The sequence below is a fragment of the Myotis lucifugus genome, unplaced genomic scaffold (assembly GCF_000147115.1).
Source record: "Myotis lucifugus unplaced genomic scaffold, Myoluc2.0 scaffold_2852, whole genome shotgun sequence".
NCBI lineage: Eukaryota > Metazoa > Chordata > Mammalia > Chiroptera > Vespertilionidae > Myotis > Myotis lucifugus.
This window is the reverse complement of record NW_005873900.1, coordinates 2,568-19,170: the sequence shown is the minus strand read 5'-3', so window position 1 is coordinate 19,170 and position 16,603 is coordinate 2,568. Positions and strand designations below refer to the sequence as shown.

The following is a 16,603-nucleotide window of genomic DNA, read 5'->3' as shown; positions in this document are numbered from 1 at the left end:
TAAGGGGAACCACACACACACACACACACACACACACACACACACACACACACACGTCAGGACCCAGTAGACTCCATAAGGTGGACAGGGACCAAAGCAGAGAATGAAAGTGAAAGCCTAGGACCTGTTGACTGATGAAGGGTAAACACAAAAGGCTTGGTACCTTTTTCAGCATCTCACTCATCTCTCAGAGGCAAGAAAGAAAGAAGGAAAGAAACAACAGAAAGACTTCATTAACAGAAACAATCCATTTTCAAAAACTTGTTTTTACCAAGACAATGTTGGAATAAGAGTTTCAGGATTTGCTACTGATTTTTTTAGAAAATTCCATGAGTAAATAACTTAAAAAAAATCCCATAGAAAGGCTCCGTATGGGATGATGGTGGAAGGAAGACTAATCCCCGAATCCTGGAAGTTGCAGTCAGTGGGAACACGATTCCAGGTGTGGGTCCCTATTATTTTAGGGAGAGCTGCTCTTTCCTGAGTAATGGACAGGGAAGCCCTGAGGGACGTTGTCTGCCTGTGCGTTTAGGACCGTGAGGGTGCTGTCAGCCCAGGTACCTCCTTATCCAAAAGCATAAGAGAACCTGGGCTCCCAGGGGTTTCTCGTGGCCTCATTTTTAGAGGTCTCAGAGAAATGCTGCCTGCAGCCACAGCGGGGCAGTGAAATGCTACCAAAGGCAGGAGGACAGCCTGGTTATCTGCTTTGAGGAAGGAAGGCTGCAGGCTTGGGAACTCGGTCTCAGAGCCCGGAGGCCTGGAACATTCTGTGATAGGAGGCCAGTGCCCTTGAATGCGCCACGTGCCAGGGGGTCTCTGATGTCCTTCTAGCCACAGTCACAGATGGACAGTGGACCAAAGGGTTCAGAGCTCACCTACAGGGGGGGAGGGTGGGGACTAGCTGACTGTGTTCTCTCCTGATAGAATACACAGATACTGTGAAACCATCCTGAATGGGAGCATCCTACGGCGTAAACATGCCTGCTGGCATTCTCTCCAGGTGACACATTCTGAATATGCTTCCTTTCCTAAACTATTTTGAAATGCATGCATGCTAACATGCTTTCTAGACAACATCCTTATTACAGCTTTGGTGATAAAGGCCAGCGTATAAGAGGAATTTGAATTTCGGTAGATTTTTTTCCCCCCAATCATCCTTTATGTCTTCTGTAAATGCCTTACGAATGGGAAATAATAAGAGTATATTCCTCTGTGAACCAAATTGTGATACTGAAACGGAAAGAGAGGAATGTGCTCATTTAAGAAAACCTCCATCTGAGTCTAATGACAGTGGATAAAGAGTCGGCACAGTGATCGATGCAGCACAGCTTAGTCGCTAACAACTTGGGCTTGTAAGCTCCAAGGAATTTTAATTGCTTTTCTAGGCTGTTTGTTGTATCTCTGGTGCCTAAAAAGCACCCGCTACATAGAAGATTCTCTGCAAATATTGAGTGGATCAGATTTCAAGTGGGACAGACGTTTTGTTGTCAGTTGTGGCCTTACTCCCTGGGTGAACCAGGATAAGAGGAGCTTTATTTCCTCATCTCTGATTGGAGACCCACCTGACACGACAGCGGGACTATTAAAGGGGACAACATAAGTCAAATGCCTGACAGTGCTCTGGACAGAGGAAGAACTCAGGCCCTGTTTGTGGTGGTTGTTATTACTGTGATAGTTCACAATGATAAGAGGTTATGGTCGACATTTTCTCCCCAGTCCAATGAGGGTGGCACGCCTCAAGGCCGCACGGGCATGCTACATGAACACAGTACCCGGCCCCCCCCTCCCCTGCTAGGAAGGGCAGGAAACAGCTGCTAACAAATGAAAGTTCTGGAAGCTCTTTTTTTTTTTTTCTAGAGCTGTGCAAAATTAGAGTGCCTGTGCACATATCTATTTCTATCCGGAGGCACTGGAACGAATGGAGGTCACCCCTGAAGGTCACCTAGCCTTAGAATCCTATGAATCGATTCAGTACACAGCACAGCCAGGGATGTGAGGTCATGCAGATGTATGTCAGCGTGCTTGCCAAAACATGTCCAGATGAAGAGTCCTATTTCATCTCCCTCCCACTGAGAAAATTCTGGAAGGGGAGCATGTTTATATTCGTCTTGCTTTGCCTAAAACAGTGGTTCTCAACCTTGGCTGCACATTAAAATCACCTGGGAATCTTTTTAAAATCCTGATTTCTGGGTGTCCTCCTCCGGGAAAATCTGTTTCTTTGTTATGGGGTGGGGCCACAACATTAGTAACAAAGAAACAGAATTTCCAGAGGATGAGGCCCAGAAATCAGGATTTTAAAAAGATTCCCAGGTGATTCTAATGTGCAGCCAAGGTTGAGAACCACTGGCCTAAAAGCTGATTGACCGAATTGTCGGCTGGGTGGAAATGCAGACCCACACGGGCGCTCTCTCCCTTCATTCTGTCCAAGCAGACGGAGCACTGAGTGGATTTGGAGAAAGGAAACCTCTGCTTGTGCCCCGCGGTCCCAGTTCACCCCAGCACGGCCTAGCGAGCATTTCTCGTGTTGCCAACGCCAGACACGACTGACGTGTAGCCAGACTTACCTTTTCTCGCACCGACTCCCCGGGAACCAGCTGAGGCTCGATGGTGATGAACAGGGTGATGTAGGAGCCTTCGCTGAGGCTGCGGACAGAGTCAAAGCCCCGCTCGGTGACCACGCTCCGCTCCTTACTGTAGCCCAGGAGGACAGGGGGGATGTCTATTTTAAATGTTCCATCGATCTGTGCAGAAAACACGACGTGGTAAACATCCCGGTCATTTGCCAACAGACGCTCAAAAGCACGTGTCGATTCACTGTCTGATGAATTCACTAAGGACTGCTCAGACTGGCATTCAGGGTCGCCCATCATTCCAGCCAGTCTCTCTCTATCTTTTTTTTAAATCCTCACCTGAGGATATTTTCCCATTGATTTTTAGGGAGAGTGGAGGAGAGAGAGAAAGACAGAGAGAAACATCGATGTGAGAGAAACACATCGATTTGTTGCACCACCAGGGCCCAGGTCGGGGAGGGCCTGCAACTGAGGTATGTGCCCTTGACCAGAACCAAACCCCGGACCTTTCGGTCCACAGGGCGATGCTCTAGCAGCCGGTCTCCCTAAGCGTTCACAGAAAGCACTGCCTTTTTCTTCACCTTTTCTTGGTTCAGCAGAGTGTGGGCGAGTTATGCATGTTGATACTAACACTGGGTGTCCTGGGTTCACAACCTGAATTAAACTCCGTGTCTCAATGCATGCGTTTGTAAAAGGGCGATGATAACAGTAACTAGTCTGCAGGGCAGTTGTGTGTGCCGGATGCTTTCATGGATGTACAGCACTGACAAGGATGCCTGGCCGGTGGTGAACTGCTCAGGAGGTGTTGGCTAGCAGCCACCCCCCTTTTCCGGATACCCCCGCCTCCCATCTCCACCTTGCAAAATTGTAACGATTTTATGTTATCGCCTTCATGAATTATTTTGTCATCTCCGCCAGCCTCACACGTAGTTTGTTTTCTTCATTTGTTACACGGGCACATTCTGTCAGACTTTATAGCTGTGAGCATGTTTACGATGCTCCTCCAGATGATTGCTCTTGGTGAACAGAATCCGTAATCCACTCCCTGTGTATCACCCTTCTCCCATATACAGCAGTGTTTTGTGTACACAGCAGATACTCAGTAAATGTGGGCTGAATGGATTATAAGCCACTTTTATAACATGACCTAACTGTGCAGAGGTTCAAAAGGGCAGGACTTTTACCTCTTGCATTGTCCAAGCGACAGTATGTTTGTTAGACTATCTAGTGCTAAAGCCAGTTCAGGGCTGGAATGTGAAGGTATAGAATTCACATTTTTGTTTCATTCTTCAATGGCATTTGTGTCTCAGGAGAAATAGGGAAAGGGCTTAACTTAGAAGTGGACATGTCTTCCAGGGAGGAAGGGACATTACCTGGATATAGTCAAGGAGATTCATCCATCAAGAAGGGGTTAGCATAATCTCTTCTGAGTACTCTTCCGAATGTGAAATTCGGCAGTGGCCAATCACATGGGCAATTTCGGTTGCAAAATGACGTGCTTTTTAAATTTTTTTTTTGGTAATTTAAAATATATTCAAAGAAGGAAATGTGAATTCTTTTGGCCAGCATGTCACGGCAGCGTCACCTGTAGACTGTCCCTTTTTTTCTGGGGAGGACTGTAATTCCAAATGATCTATGAGACTGCAACCAACCCAGGCCTCCCAGGGTTGAGGCTTGGCCTTGGCCTTGCTGGACTCTGTGGCCCAGGCAGTATTGCTCTGCGACCTCGTCACCTGGGGAATTAAAGCCTCCTTCCTTAGCTGTGCGAGATTAGCCAGAGTCTTGTGGCTCAAAGCCTCTTGTTGCCATGGACTCAGTGCTGGGACATTACAGCCACTTCAGAATCTTTAACTGTCCCAGATTGGAGGCGACAGGTCATTGAAGAGTTGTTAACCTAACGGATCCCTTTAGAAAAATTGCTAAACTTTGAAGAAGGATGTCTTAGCTGAGTGAATCTCTATTAACCATTCTCCTTGTTTGAAATGGTGAGGACTCTAGAAACATTCATGAAACACACTTGACTCAATGGGCTGTCCAGGGTCCTGACTGATTTCTTCAAGTCACTTCCCGGCATCTGTCCATTACACTTTGTTGCTTTTACAAGTTTCCACCTTGTTCCACCTTCTCCTTCACTTCTATTTAAATGTTTTTAAAAATCTCAGGTTGGAACAGTCATATATTAACAACTAACTCTAACGAAGATGGATATTTAATAAGTGGCACAAATATGACAGAAAATCAATGCCTTTATATAGTGTTTTTTATGTTTCCCAGGGGGCTTTGCACGTAGGCTCTCTCAGGGTTGGCGGTACATACCCACAGAGAAAGTTTAACAGGAAATGGATAGAGCGGTTCCCCATTCCCACAGCATTCCAATGCCAGATGCTTACCCTTGCTTGGCAATATATTGTGCTAAATGGAATTTTCACACATCCCAACCAGTGTCTCTCAATACGCGTGTGGATTCCACTTCCTCTTTCCCGGTCATCCTAAAGGAGGGGTGAGTAGTAATAATCAGTTAAGAACTCCAAACGCTCATTTTGCAGCAGGATTTGGACTGAAAGCACGTGGGCTTAGGTTAGGCTGACCTAAGTCACATTCTGGCTCAGATGCTTAATGGTTTTGTGACCCAAAGAAAGTCTGAACCTCAGTTTCCTCACTAATAAATTGGAGATGTAACAGTCTATGTCACAGCATTATTTTAGAGTTAAATAAGAAAAGATGTATGAAGAGCGCCTGGTACAATTCCTGGAGCACAATGGACACTCAATCGACAATAGAAAAGCAAGTGCCCTTTTTCTCTTTCCCCATTTATGATGTCAAGTTTCAGACATTCAAAATACAAGAAAGATGGACAATGGGTTCCGGTCTTATATGGTGGACGGAGGATGTGAGAAGAGTGCAGACATCTTCCTGGACGGTGAACTCACCTCTAAAACATCAAACAGCACTTCATCAAAAATGTTAATGAACACGTCGTCTTTCACTGACTGCAAGCTGGTCGTGCTGTAGTCCCCATTGGGGGCCCTGCAGGTGGGCACACGTGACCGGGGACAGGGGAATGGGAAAAACAGAAATAATGAGCACGCAAACATCAACATTTAAAAAGTGCTCAAACACAAGCACAGATGTGAAGATTGGAAGCTGTCCTTTCAGTTGAAGCATTTGTCTGCACAGGGTGGACACCATAACATAATGCCTGTATATAGCCAAACAGAAAGGGACTAAACCCTCTGTCTGCTGTCCATCACCACACTGTTGTCTGTATATGTTTTTGTTTTTTGCTTAATTTCTTCACCTTTTTCACCCAGCCCCCCCCAACCTAACCCCCTCCCCTCTGATAGCTCTCTCTGTACCTATGAGTATGTTTCTATTTTCTTTGTTAGTTTATTTTGTTTATTAGATTCCACATTGGAGAGAAATCAAATGGTATTTGGCTTCCTCTGCCTGGCTTATTTCTCTTAGCATAATGCTCTCCAGGTCCATCCATGGTGTTGCAAAAGGTAAGATTTCCTTCTTTTTTAAATGCCTATGTATTTCTGGTAAGAGAAAAGCATAATTTCTGAAAACGAGAGAGTCTCAAATTTACCTAAAGCTTCCAGAGTTGGGGAGACAAGGAAGAAAGGAGAAGCAGCGGAGGGGCCGCGGGTGAAGGGGAGGGGAGGCTTGGGCGATAAGTAGGCAGAGCCTGGAGAGGAGGGTGGTGTCCCGCAGTGAACCTGAGTTTCACAAGTTGGACATTTTCCCACTTTATTATTTTTTTAAATCCTCACCCAAGGATATTTGTTCCATTGATTTCTAGAGAGAGTGGAAGGGAGGGAAGAGGAAGGAGAAAGAGAGACACATCTATTGGTTGCCCCCCGCAGGTACCCCTACTAGGGCTGGGGAACCTGCAACCGAGGTATGTGACCTTGACTGGTAATTGAATTCCTGGTCCTTCGGTCTACAGGCTGACTCTCTAACCACTGAGAAAACTGGCTAGGGACCCACTTTATTCTTGATTGGAGTCAGTTGTGGCACATGAGGGAAACCAAGGGACTTGGTGTCAGGACTCCCGGTTCTTGTTTTGGCTCATTAGCTGCACAAACTTTCACCTCAGCCATTTCCCTCTGAGCCTCTGTTTCCTTCCCATCTCTTCAAAATATCCTCTAGTGCTTTAAAGAGGACCATGTGCTTACCTAAACGGAAGTTCAAGTTCTTCGTTCCAGCTGGGGTTTGGTCCTTCGGCTGTCGTGGTATGGCAAATTGTTCGTTGAAAAGAGACTTCTACAAAAGGACGTACTAAAACCTTAAAAGCAAAAGCAAATTGTAAGAGTCCATACAGTTAGTTGAATTATTTTGCTCTTTTCAGAGGTGGAATATATTTGCTAAATAGTATACGTCCAAAAAATGAAGCAGAAAACAGGCCAGGAAGTTTCCAGGCAATTCTTAAAAACGTAAGGGGTGAGATTCTAAGCAGAGACCCGGCACTGGGGCATCTCACCTGGCCGAGGGGGTAGTCGGCACTGTGGGTTGGGCTGTGTGTGGTTGGGGAAGCAGCGTGCCTTTCCCTGAAAGTTCTTGAAGACCTTGTTGGCTGCTGGAATTTGCTAGGAGGGAAAATATATGAAAAAAATAAGTGACAGAGAAAGACTAATTATATATTGAGCAGATGGTTATTCCAAAGATGCATGGCTCTGGTGACAGACATTCTCTCTAAGCTTGCTGACCCTTTTGGAAGGCTTTTCGTATGCTCTGGTCACCCCCAGTCACTCAGTGATCACTACGGACTCCCCAACTTCTATCCCTGACCCACCTGTATAGCTAAGAACAGAGGACAGAGTCCTATTCTCTCTCCTCTGTGAGGGGGTGCCTGAGTGAGAACTTGCCCTTTCCCCATAAATGAACCTCAATCCCTCTCAGGTAAGCAGAACCCTAAACTTCCTCACCAGCCTTCTTCGTCTCGATCTAATTCCTCTCCTACTGTATTTTCTTTGAACCTGCCTTCTCCAGGAACCTTGAGCTACAAATCCTAGGTAATCACTTCTCTGGACCTCCCAAGCCTCGCTGGGAAAGGGGAGGGGTCAGGGATTCCTAGCTTGAGTTAGGAACCAGGGATCTTGTTGTCTTTCTCTTTTAAAGAGCTGCTATTCTTTTTTAAAAATATGTTTTTATTGATTTCAGAGAGGAAGGGAGAGGGTGAGAGAGAGATACAAGCATCAATGATGTGAGAGAATCATTGATGGGCTGTCTCCTGCACATGCCCCACTGGGGATCGAACCCGCAACTGGGGCATGTGCCCGGACCGGGAATCAAACCATGACCTCCTGGTTCATAGGTTGATATTCAACCACTGAGCCACGCCGGCTGGGCAAGAGCTGATATTCTTTTTTTTTAAATTGTTTTATTGCTTAAAGTATTACAAAGAGTATTATATATGTCTCCTTTTTTTTTCTCTCCTTGACCTTCCCCTAGCCTCCCATACCCCCCAGTGTCTTGTGTCCATTGGTTATGCTTATGTGCATGCATACAAGTCCTTTGGTTGATCTCTTACCAACCCCCTCCCCCACCCCCCAACCCTCCCCGGCCTTCCCGCTGATCCCACTTCTAGGAATATATCCCAAGAAAACAGAAACACCAATCAGAAAGGATATATGCACCCCTATGTTCATAGCAGCACAATTAACCATAGCTAAGATCTGGAAAAAGCCTAAGTGCCCATTAGCAGATGAATGGATTAGAAAACTGTGGTATATCTACACAATGGAATACTATGCTGCTGTAAAAAAGGAGTTCTTACCATTTGCAAGAGCTGATATTCTTAAAGAAATGAAACTCATCTCCAGAGAGCCCCGCCTAGGTACCTTTCCCTTCCTCTCCCCTGAGAAGCTGATGCTTGGTGGGTGGTACCCTGGCTGGATGGACCACTTCCATCACACGGAGAAGAAGGAAGCAAACCCAAAGAGGGAAGCAAGCAAGGGAGACGATGGGGCCTCAGAAGAACCATCCTAATCTTTACAGTCTACCCCTAGTTCAGCTGCACCTCTTGTCCTTGCGTTCCGTGAGACAGTCCCAATAATCCCTTCTTTAGCCTAAATTGACCAACTTGGTTCTATTACTTGTAACTAATGGGAGTCTCACTTTGGCCCCCACAGAATAACACTATGTTAGAAACAGGAGCACGTGTGCTATAGAGAAGTGATGGGCGTGGCCAGGACCCCACACCGTCCATCCCAGGGCTGCCTGAGGGCTCTCACCTTGTGGTTGGTCTCCTCACAGGAATGTCATAGGCCCGGATGATGTTCACCAGCAGCTTTATGTCTCCATCGGACAGGTTTTGGGCTGTCACCTTCTTCCGACCTTTTCTCCTGGGCCTCAGGGGTCGCTTTTGTTCTGCCAGCTTGAAAAGGCTTAGGCCCAAAATGCTAATGATTACAGAACAGAATTAGGAGTCTAAGGAAAAGAAAGATCTGGAAAGTCACCAGACAACTCAAGCTCTGCCCCAAGGTCCCCTACAGGCCCCTGAAAACTGTCTTTCTAAAGAGCGTGGAAATCATCAAGAAATTCTCCTAAGATGGGAGCGATCTTACTGTATGGATTATTAATATTTATTGTAGCTGCTACTGGTAAGAGAAAGAAAAGGGTATTCTGGACCCTCCCTGACTTTCCTGCCTTGCTTTCCTTCTTGCTTACCCTGCAGCCCTTCAAACCACCCCCTTCTCTCCTACTCTCTGCCTTTGCCTGTCCCTGGTCCCTGCACAGGGGCACCTCCCTCTGCCTTCCTCCTCAGAGCAGGATCTTCCCTTTAGGAGCCCCGGGCACATCAGCTAGAAGGGGCTCCCGCTCCTGGGCCCCTTGAGCACTTTCTTGATGCCCCATCTTCCTGGCAGCTGACTTTACTGCCCTTCCAGGCACTTCCTGGGATACCTCACTCTCTGGCGTTAGACAGGACTGGGTATGAATCCTGGCTGCACTTGCTCTTTGATCCTTTTAAGCCTCAGTTTTATCATCTGTAAAATGGGGTTCCATGCTATCTCCCGGGTTGTTGAGAGGATTAGGTAAGGAGGTGCCTGCAGAGCACCGGGGCTCTGGTCCAGTACAAGCAGAGGTGACGTGCTAGGTGTGGGGTGATGACAGTAGTTATGACATCAGCGACTATGCTGGAGGAGGAAGGGAGATGGCAGGGGGAGCTTAAGGGTCTCACATCTCCCTACCTCTTGCTGAGATGATGTCACATAAACACTTCCTGGAAGATGGAAGCAACATGCTCAGTGACTTATGGGAGAAAGGGCCCTGGAGCCAATAATTCAGTTGGGGCCCAGAGACTAAACAGAAGCCCAGATGTGGCTCTGAATCTGGAAGCTGACATGACTGATGACACCAGATGGCACAGAACAAAGGCCGTGGGGAGCTGGCCTCAGGCTGTAACACATGCTCTTCTGCTTCCCTCTGAGCAGGGCTGGAGCCCTCGGCCCAGGAGGCCCGAGCCAGCTGGGGAGGAGCGGCTCCCAAGGGCTCCCGAGGTGCTGTTCCGTCCTTCCCAGGGTCTCTGCCCCACGGAACAGCAACCATTCATCAGCACCTTCATGAGTCAGGCACAGTGCTAGGCGCCTTACATAGGATATTTCTAGTCCTCACAGGCATAACATTTACCCCATTTTTCATATGAAGAAACCCGAGGCTCTGAGTGGTGACAGGATTTGCCAAAGCTCCTAACTATGGGCATGGAGCTGGGGTTCAGCCTGGGGTCACTCTGGCTCACAGCCCACCTTCTTCCTTTTAAACGTTTACACCTATTATTCATTAACTCACGTAAAACAAGAACAAGCCCATTCATTCCATGTTAACATGATGTACCACTATGAAGGCTCACTCCTCTCCAAAACAAAATGTGAGAAGAGGGGCATTATTTGACATTTTCTCCAATCTCTTTGTGTGTGTGTGTGTGTGTGTGTGTGTGTGTGTGTGTGTGAGATTACCTACATTTTATTATTCTAAATTTATTTTTATTGAGATGCAGTTGGATGTAATGTTGTGTAAGTGTAAGGTGTACAACCTGTTGGGTTGAGGGGTTCATATATTTAAGTCTGATTCCCACCATGACATCAGCTGACATCTCTATCACGTCACATAATTGTCATGTTTTTTTTGTGTGTGGTGGGAACAATTAAGATCTAGTCTCTTAGCAACTTTGAGGTACTGTTAGCTATAATCACTATGCTGGGCATTAGATGGCCAGGACTTACATATCTACTAGTTATAAATGTGTACCCTGAAATAACATCCCCCCAATTCCCCTACACCTCAGCCCTTTTTTCACTTCCACATGTAAGTGAAATCATATGGTATTTCTCTTTCTCTGTCTGGCTTAGTTCACTTTGCACAGTGCCCTCTAGGCCCACCCCCGTTGTCACAAATTACAGCCCATCTTCTTCAGCGCTCGCTCTCCCAGGACCTACCTAACCCAAACCTGGGACCTGAGAGGGATACCTGTGCCAGGGGCCCTAACATGACACATCCCCTCCTCTGTTAATACTGCCTCCCTCCCCCGAGAGGGCGCCTCCCAAAGTCTCGATGGCAGTCAGCAAGGGCGCATCTTGGTGGCTGGCACCACGAATTACAGAAACATTAGTTTAAAGCCAAGAACAAATCAAAATGAAAAGAAGAAAGAACATACCCTGAGCCTTCAGAACTTAATGCAGAAAGTAAAGCAGATAAAAGAAAAAGAAATGGAAAAACAGCATGAAAAAAAAATCACCATCTAGTCTAAGTGTAATTTTCATGACTGAATAAAACATTCGATGACTGGGCTGTGGGCCTGGAGCACAGAGAAGGGGTTTGGGTGAATCGATGTGGGCACAGCCTCTCTACTGTGCGTGGAGGGAGGCAAGGTCAATGTCAGGGAAGGCCCTGGACAGCACAAGGTTTTGTCTCCTTTCCACCTTGACGTTGGAGAGGAAATACACGCATAAGAAATAACCCTTTTAGGAGGCCAAGAGATTCAGTCCCAGGAAGGGTCATGGGATTAATGGACCGCCCAAGACCCCCAGTGGAGAAAGGTATCTTCCATCTTTTGTGCATCCACCCCAAGTTGAGACAATTTGAAATTTTTTTCTAAGTGATAGTAAGACAATCACGCATATACACGGTCAATTTCCTGCTTCTATGTAAACACCCATTTTCCCCGCTGCCCTTGGGCCTCACCAAACACAGCAGCTCTCTCCTCACAGCCTCCCAGATCTCCTGGCCTCCCAGACCTCCGTGGCTGGTTCCCAGCTACCCCACTGCCCTGTGATGGGAGAGTAAGGGAAGTATGGCATTGGGAGGAGGGAAATGCTGTTAGACTTGTATTGCAATGAGCAAGTGGCAAAGGCTCAACCATCGTTCTATGCACTGAAAGGTCACCGGTTCGATTCCTGGTCAGGGCATATGCCCAGGTTCTAGGCTTGATCCCCAGTGGGGGTGCTTAAGGGAGGCAACCGATCTAGGTTTCTCTCTCTCTCTCTCTCTCTCTCTCTCTCTCTCTCTCTCTCCTTCTCCCTCCCTCCCTCTCCCTCTCTCTCTCCCTCTCCCTCTCCCTCTCCCTCTCCCTCCCTCAATATCTAAAAATCAATAAAAACATATTAAAAAATAATGGCAAAGCCTGGCGAAGCTGACGTGGCAGTAGTGGGGAGACAGGATTCCTGGGCCCATGATGGAGAGGATCTCGTGTGACTAACAGAGACCCCTCACCTAATGCAATCGTAAGGCATTCATCAAGCTTTATCCGTTTCCAGTGTTATTTGTGGCCCAAATGCACACTAAACAATGATAAGCATCTTAGATTTACATGAAAATTTTAATATAATGCAATAAAAATAATTTTTAGAAGGAAAAAAAGTTTGCTTTTACCTGATATTGGGAACTTCTTCTTCAACTATCAAATCCGTAAGAAGAAAATGGTGTTTTGCAATTAGGAAACGATTTAACACAGATTCCCTAACCTGGGGAAAGAAAGAGGTTTTATTTAAAATGTTCTCATTCTAGGACCTTCATAGAACTTCTCTGAGTCTTCACCCCAATGTCAGTTCAGTGCAGCCCCCACCGGCACCTTCACTTTCTCCGCAGCATGACTTCTTCCTCCTGTAAACCACCCGGCTTTGCTCACTAGTACAAGTTCCTAAGGCAGAGGGCCTCTGCTCTGCTCCCCGCCCGATTCCCAGGACCTGGAAAAATCTGACACACAGGGAGTGGAAGCGTGCTGAATGGAGGAACGAACAAAAACTAGGCCCTGTCTCGGAGCACAGGCAATTCCGACGTGATTCTTGAGGTCCTCCTCTATTCAGACTGGTTTACTTCCTAATACTCCTTTAAATAAAGGACCTCTTAAATGTTGTAGTCACAGTAGCCTTTCTTATAAGTTAAATTTATTAAAGAAAGGAAGGAAGAATGAAAGGGAGAGAGGGAGGACAAAAAGACACTTCAAGTTTCTAGTGCCTAGTATGTCATTCATTCATTCATTCATTCATTCATTCATTTATTTTAAATATATTTTTATTGATTTCAGAGAGGAAGGGAGTGGGAGAGAGAGAGAAAGAAACATCAATGATGAAAGAGAATCATTGATTGGCTGCCTCCTGCATGCCCCCCACTGGGGATTGAGCCCACAACCTGGGCATGTGCCCTTGACTGGAATCTAACCGGGGACCCTTCAGTCTGCAGGCCGACTGTCTATCCACTGAGCCAAACCAGCTAGGGCAGAAGCAATTATAAACCTTCTATTTTATTGCAAAGATAGTATGATGCAAACATTCAAATACTGTCAAATACTGTCCTTTGTCATCCTACCCCACTTAAGAGAATCACTGACAACAAGCTGAGATACAGCCTAATGTTTTCATATGTTCACAAGATGAAGAGAGCTGTTAATCAATTTCATGTCTGTGACTATGAGATAATCAGCCTTCAGGGGTTAAGCACCACATAGATATTGAAAAGAAGTGGACCTCCTCCCTCCCATCTCAGGGTGCTAGCCATTTCCCTGTAAGGGCCATTCACAATGGTTTCCTTACCTGCTGGAGGTACTTGGCTACTACCGCCCGGTGGCTATCTATGTGGCCCTTGGTCTCAATGACATTCCTGTCTCGTAACCGCTTCTCATAGTCCTAAAGGTTAAAAAGGAATAATTTTATGATTTTAAACTACTAGTCCTTTCTCATGCCCTCCTGAGATTAGAGAATTTATCACATGTGGTTCAAGTTCATAAATGATGGTTCTAATTGTTTCTTCTGTCTTCCTCTGAACGTTTGGTTCAGAATTAGCCTTTGATGTGGGAGCCAGAATTCGGAGACAGTTGGTTGATGCCTTAGAAGCAGAAGAGCACCCTGTAATTAGAGGCCACACAGTAACAGTGGCTGTGGTTCAAGACACTAAGCTCACCCAGCAACTTTGCCAAAGCCTCTGTTTAGTATTTTGTTATTGTTGCTGTTAATCCTCACCTGAGGATATTTTTTTCTTTTTTTTTTTTTCTCAGAGAGAGTAGAAGGAGGCGGGGGGACAGAGAGAAAAAGAAAGGAACATCAATATGAGAGACACATTGAGTGGTTGCCGGGGATTGAACCTGCCACCCAGACCCCGGGAATCAAACCCTTAGGGGCGAAGGCCAATGCTCTAACCATTTAGAAACACCAAACAGGGCCCCTCTGCTAATTTTGTCTTTTTCTAACTTAAGTAAAGCAATTACAAAGCAGCAAATAGCATCTGCGTGCAGCTGACTTGGTCACCAACTGGGAGTGGGTACTTCTGCCTTGGCCGCTGCATTTTCTCTTCCACCAATAAAATTCCATGTGGGCCCACGGAGCCGCCATGTCTCCTTCAGTCCTCTCCTGGTCACACTGTACGCTCAGGGGCCTCTACCCCGCACTGTGTAACTCAAGCTGGTCCAAGATTTTTAGACTTGGGGCAAGAGGACACACCTCTCCCTTCTGGCTGAAATTGTTAGATGTGAACTTGAATGAAGGGGACCATGTGTCCAAGCAGAGGGAGTCCATCCACAGTGGGAGGAAGTGAAGCCACCACAGCAAGGGAAGCCTAGGCAGGACGGGGAGGGGCCCTGGTGGCATTCAGGCCCTGTATCCAGGCGTCACCAAGGCACAGATAAACTCCTGCCATTCACACATCTTTAGATATTTAGCCCCATTTGGGATTTCATCTTTCAGTAAACTCCCCTTGAAGCCTGAGCTAGTTCAAGTTGGTTTTTTAAAAATATATTTTTATTGATTCCAGAGAGGAAGGGAGAGGGAGAGAGAGATAGAAACATCAATGATGAGAGAGAATCATGGATTGGCTGCCCTCCTGCATGCCCCACACTGTGCCATGACCAGGGATCAAACCATGACCTCCAGGTTCAGAGGTCAACGCTCAACCACTGAGCTGGCCGGGTTCAAGTTGGGTTTTTATCACAATTACAAGTCCAGACACTGCAGACAAGAACCAAATAACTGAAAATATTCTCCCAGAACAGCTTCTGCATGAAAAGTCCTACTGGTACCAGTTTCTAATGGCTCTCCATTTACCTCATCAAATACAACCTCCCCTGTCTGGATTCATTGGCCTGCCCCATCTATACAGGCCTGCCCACTTACACAGGATTACAACCTGTAAGCCCTCAAAGGTCCCACCCCCCTGGCTCTCAGATGGCTTCTGCTACCTCCCCCCCCACACACACTCTGTGCATCCTGCCACCCTTGCCCAGGATGCCAGCCCTGCTCCCCACTTCCTTTGTGCCCCTCCCACCCCAAGGTTTCTCTAATCCTAACTATCTGTTTCCCCACAGTGCTCACCACTGGGCCTTGTGCTTAACCGGTTGGATTACAATGGCCTTGAACTCCTGACTAAGGCAAGATAATTTGCCACATTAACATGTAAGATATTTCTCAACCCTACAATTCTAATTTTTCTTAGTTTATGTCATTCACTGTATTGAGAGAAGAGTTAATTTAAACATTGGATTCAAGAAAGATAATGGAAAGATTATATAAAGTGCTGCAAAAGAGAAACTGGCATTGCTACTGAGAACATATCAACAGCAAGATTCCTGGAGAAAGGTTTACCAAGTAGCACAGCAATATTTTATTACAGCCATTTCTTACCTGGAATACCTTTTCCATGATTTCTCGGTCATATGCTGGGATTGGCTTATAATTCCGGAATTCTGGCACCTCTTGGCTTCTGAGACACAGGAGCCTGAATCGTTTGGCTCTATTCAGTTCCTCATCTGAAACGAAGTTAAATTCCCGCTGCAGCTGTTCCAGGCGAAAGAAATCGGGGACGTAGGATTCGCCACTGGTAGCAACCTGTGAAGAACAGAGAATGCAAAATTCCAGACAACGGGCGAGTTTCAGCCAAGGAAAGCCGGCACTGAGAGTTTGGGAATGGAAGCTTAACTGGTTTACGCAGACAGCGAGACTGGATATGTCCTGCCTTTCACTTAAAGACAAAGCACATTAAAATGTGATGGCAGCCCTGGCTGGTGTGGCTCCATGGACAGAGTGTCGGCCTGCAGACTGGAGGGTCCCAGGTTCGATTCCATTCAAGGGCACATGCCTGGGTTGTGGGCTCAGTCCCCAGTGGGGGGTGTGCGGGAGGCAGCCCATCAATGATTCTCTCTCATCACTGATGTTTCTGTCTCTCTCTCCCTCTCCCTTCCTCTCTGAATTCAATAAAAAATATATATTAAAACAACGTGATGGTAATAAGGAAGATGCTATTAAATCACTTAGTAGCTATAAAAAATACCACAAATACATTCCCAAAGAAATAAAAATTATAAGGTTCATTTTTGGTATGTACGTTCCCCTAATAGGTGTTATGAAAATATACAGACTTGAACATGAGAGATTTTAAATAATTGTATTACTAAGTGCCAACTGCAAATAAGGTTACTCATATGCATAGTGTATTTAAAATCATATATATGTGTTTTAAATATCTACATATTTTTAATTAAATTTATGGGGGTGACATTGGTTAATATCATTTTGTAGGTTTCAAGTGTACAATTCTAGAATTCATGA

General features: G+C 46.1%; 1 protein-coding gene across 1 annotated transcript in view; it reads right to left on the bottom strand.

Moving 5' to 3' along the window:
* Positions 1–2,564: 2,564 nt before the first annotated feature.
* Positions 2,565–16,603, bottom strand: part of LOC102432213 (coiled-coil and C2 domain-containing protein 2A-like) — a gene marked incomplete at its 3' end in the record, with an annotated part of 16,040 nt that continues 2,001 nt past the window's right edge. Inside the window, exons 2-11 of the mRNA XM_023749103.1 lie at positions 15,680–15,883; positions 13,601–13,693; positions 12,441–12,532; positions 11,227–11,241; positions 8,807–8,974; positions 7,054–7,159; positions 6,749–6,858; positions 5,501–5,597; positions 4,961–5,059; positions 2,565–2,741 (exon numbers count right to left, since the gene is read on the bottom strand). Coding sequence (XP_023604871.1) covers positions 2,565–2,741; positions 4,961–5,059; positions 5,501–5,597; positions 6,749–6,858; positions 7,054–7,159; positions 8,807–8,974; positions 11,227–11,241; positions 12,441–12,532; positions 13,601–13,693; positions 15,680–15,883 — 1,161 coding nt within the window. The remainder of the gene's footprint in view (positions 2,742–4,960; positions 5,060–5,500; positions 5,598–6,748; positions 6,859–7,053; positions 7,160–8,806; positions 8,975–11,226; positions 11,242–12,440; positions 12,533–13,600; positions 13,694–15,679; positions 15,884–16,603) is intronic.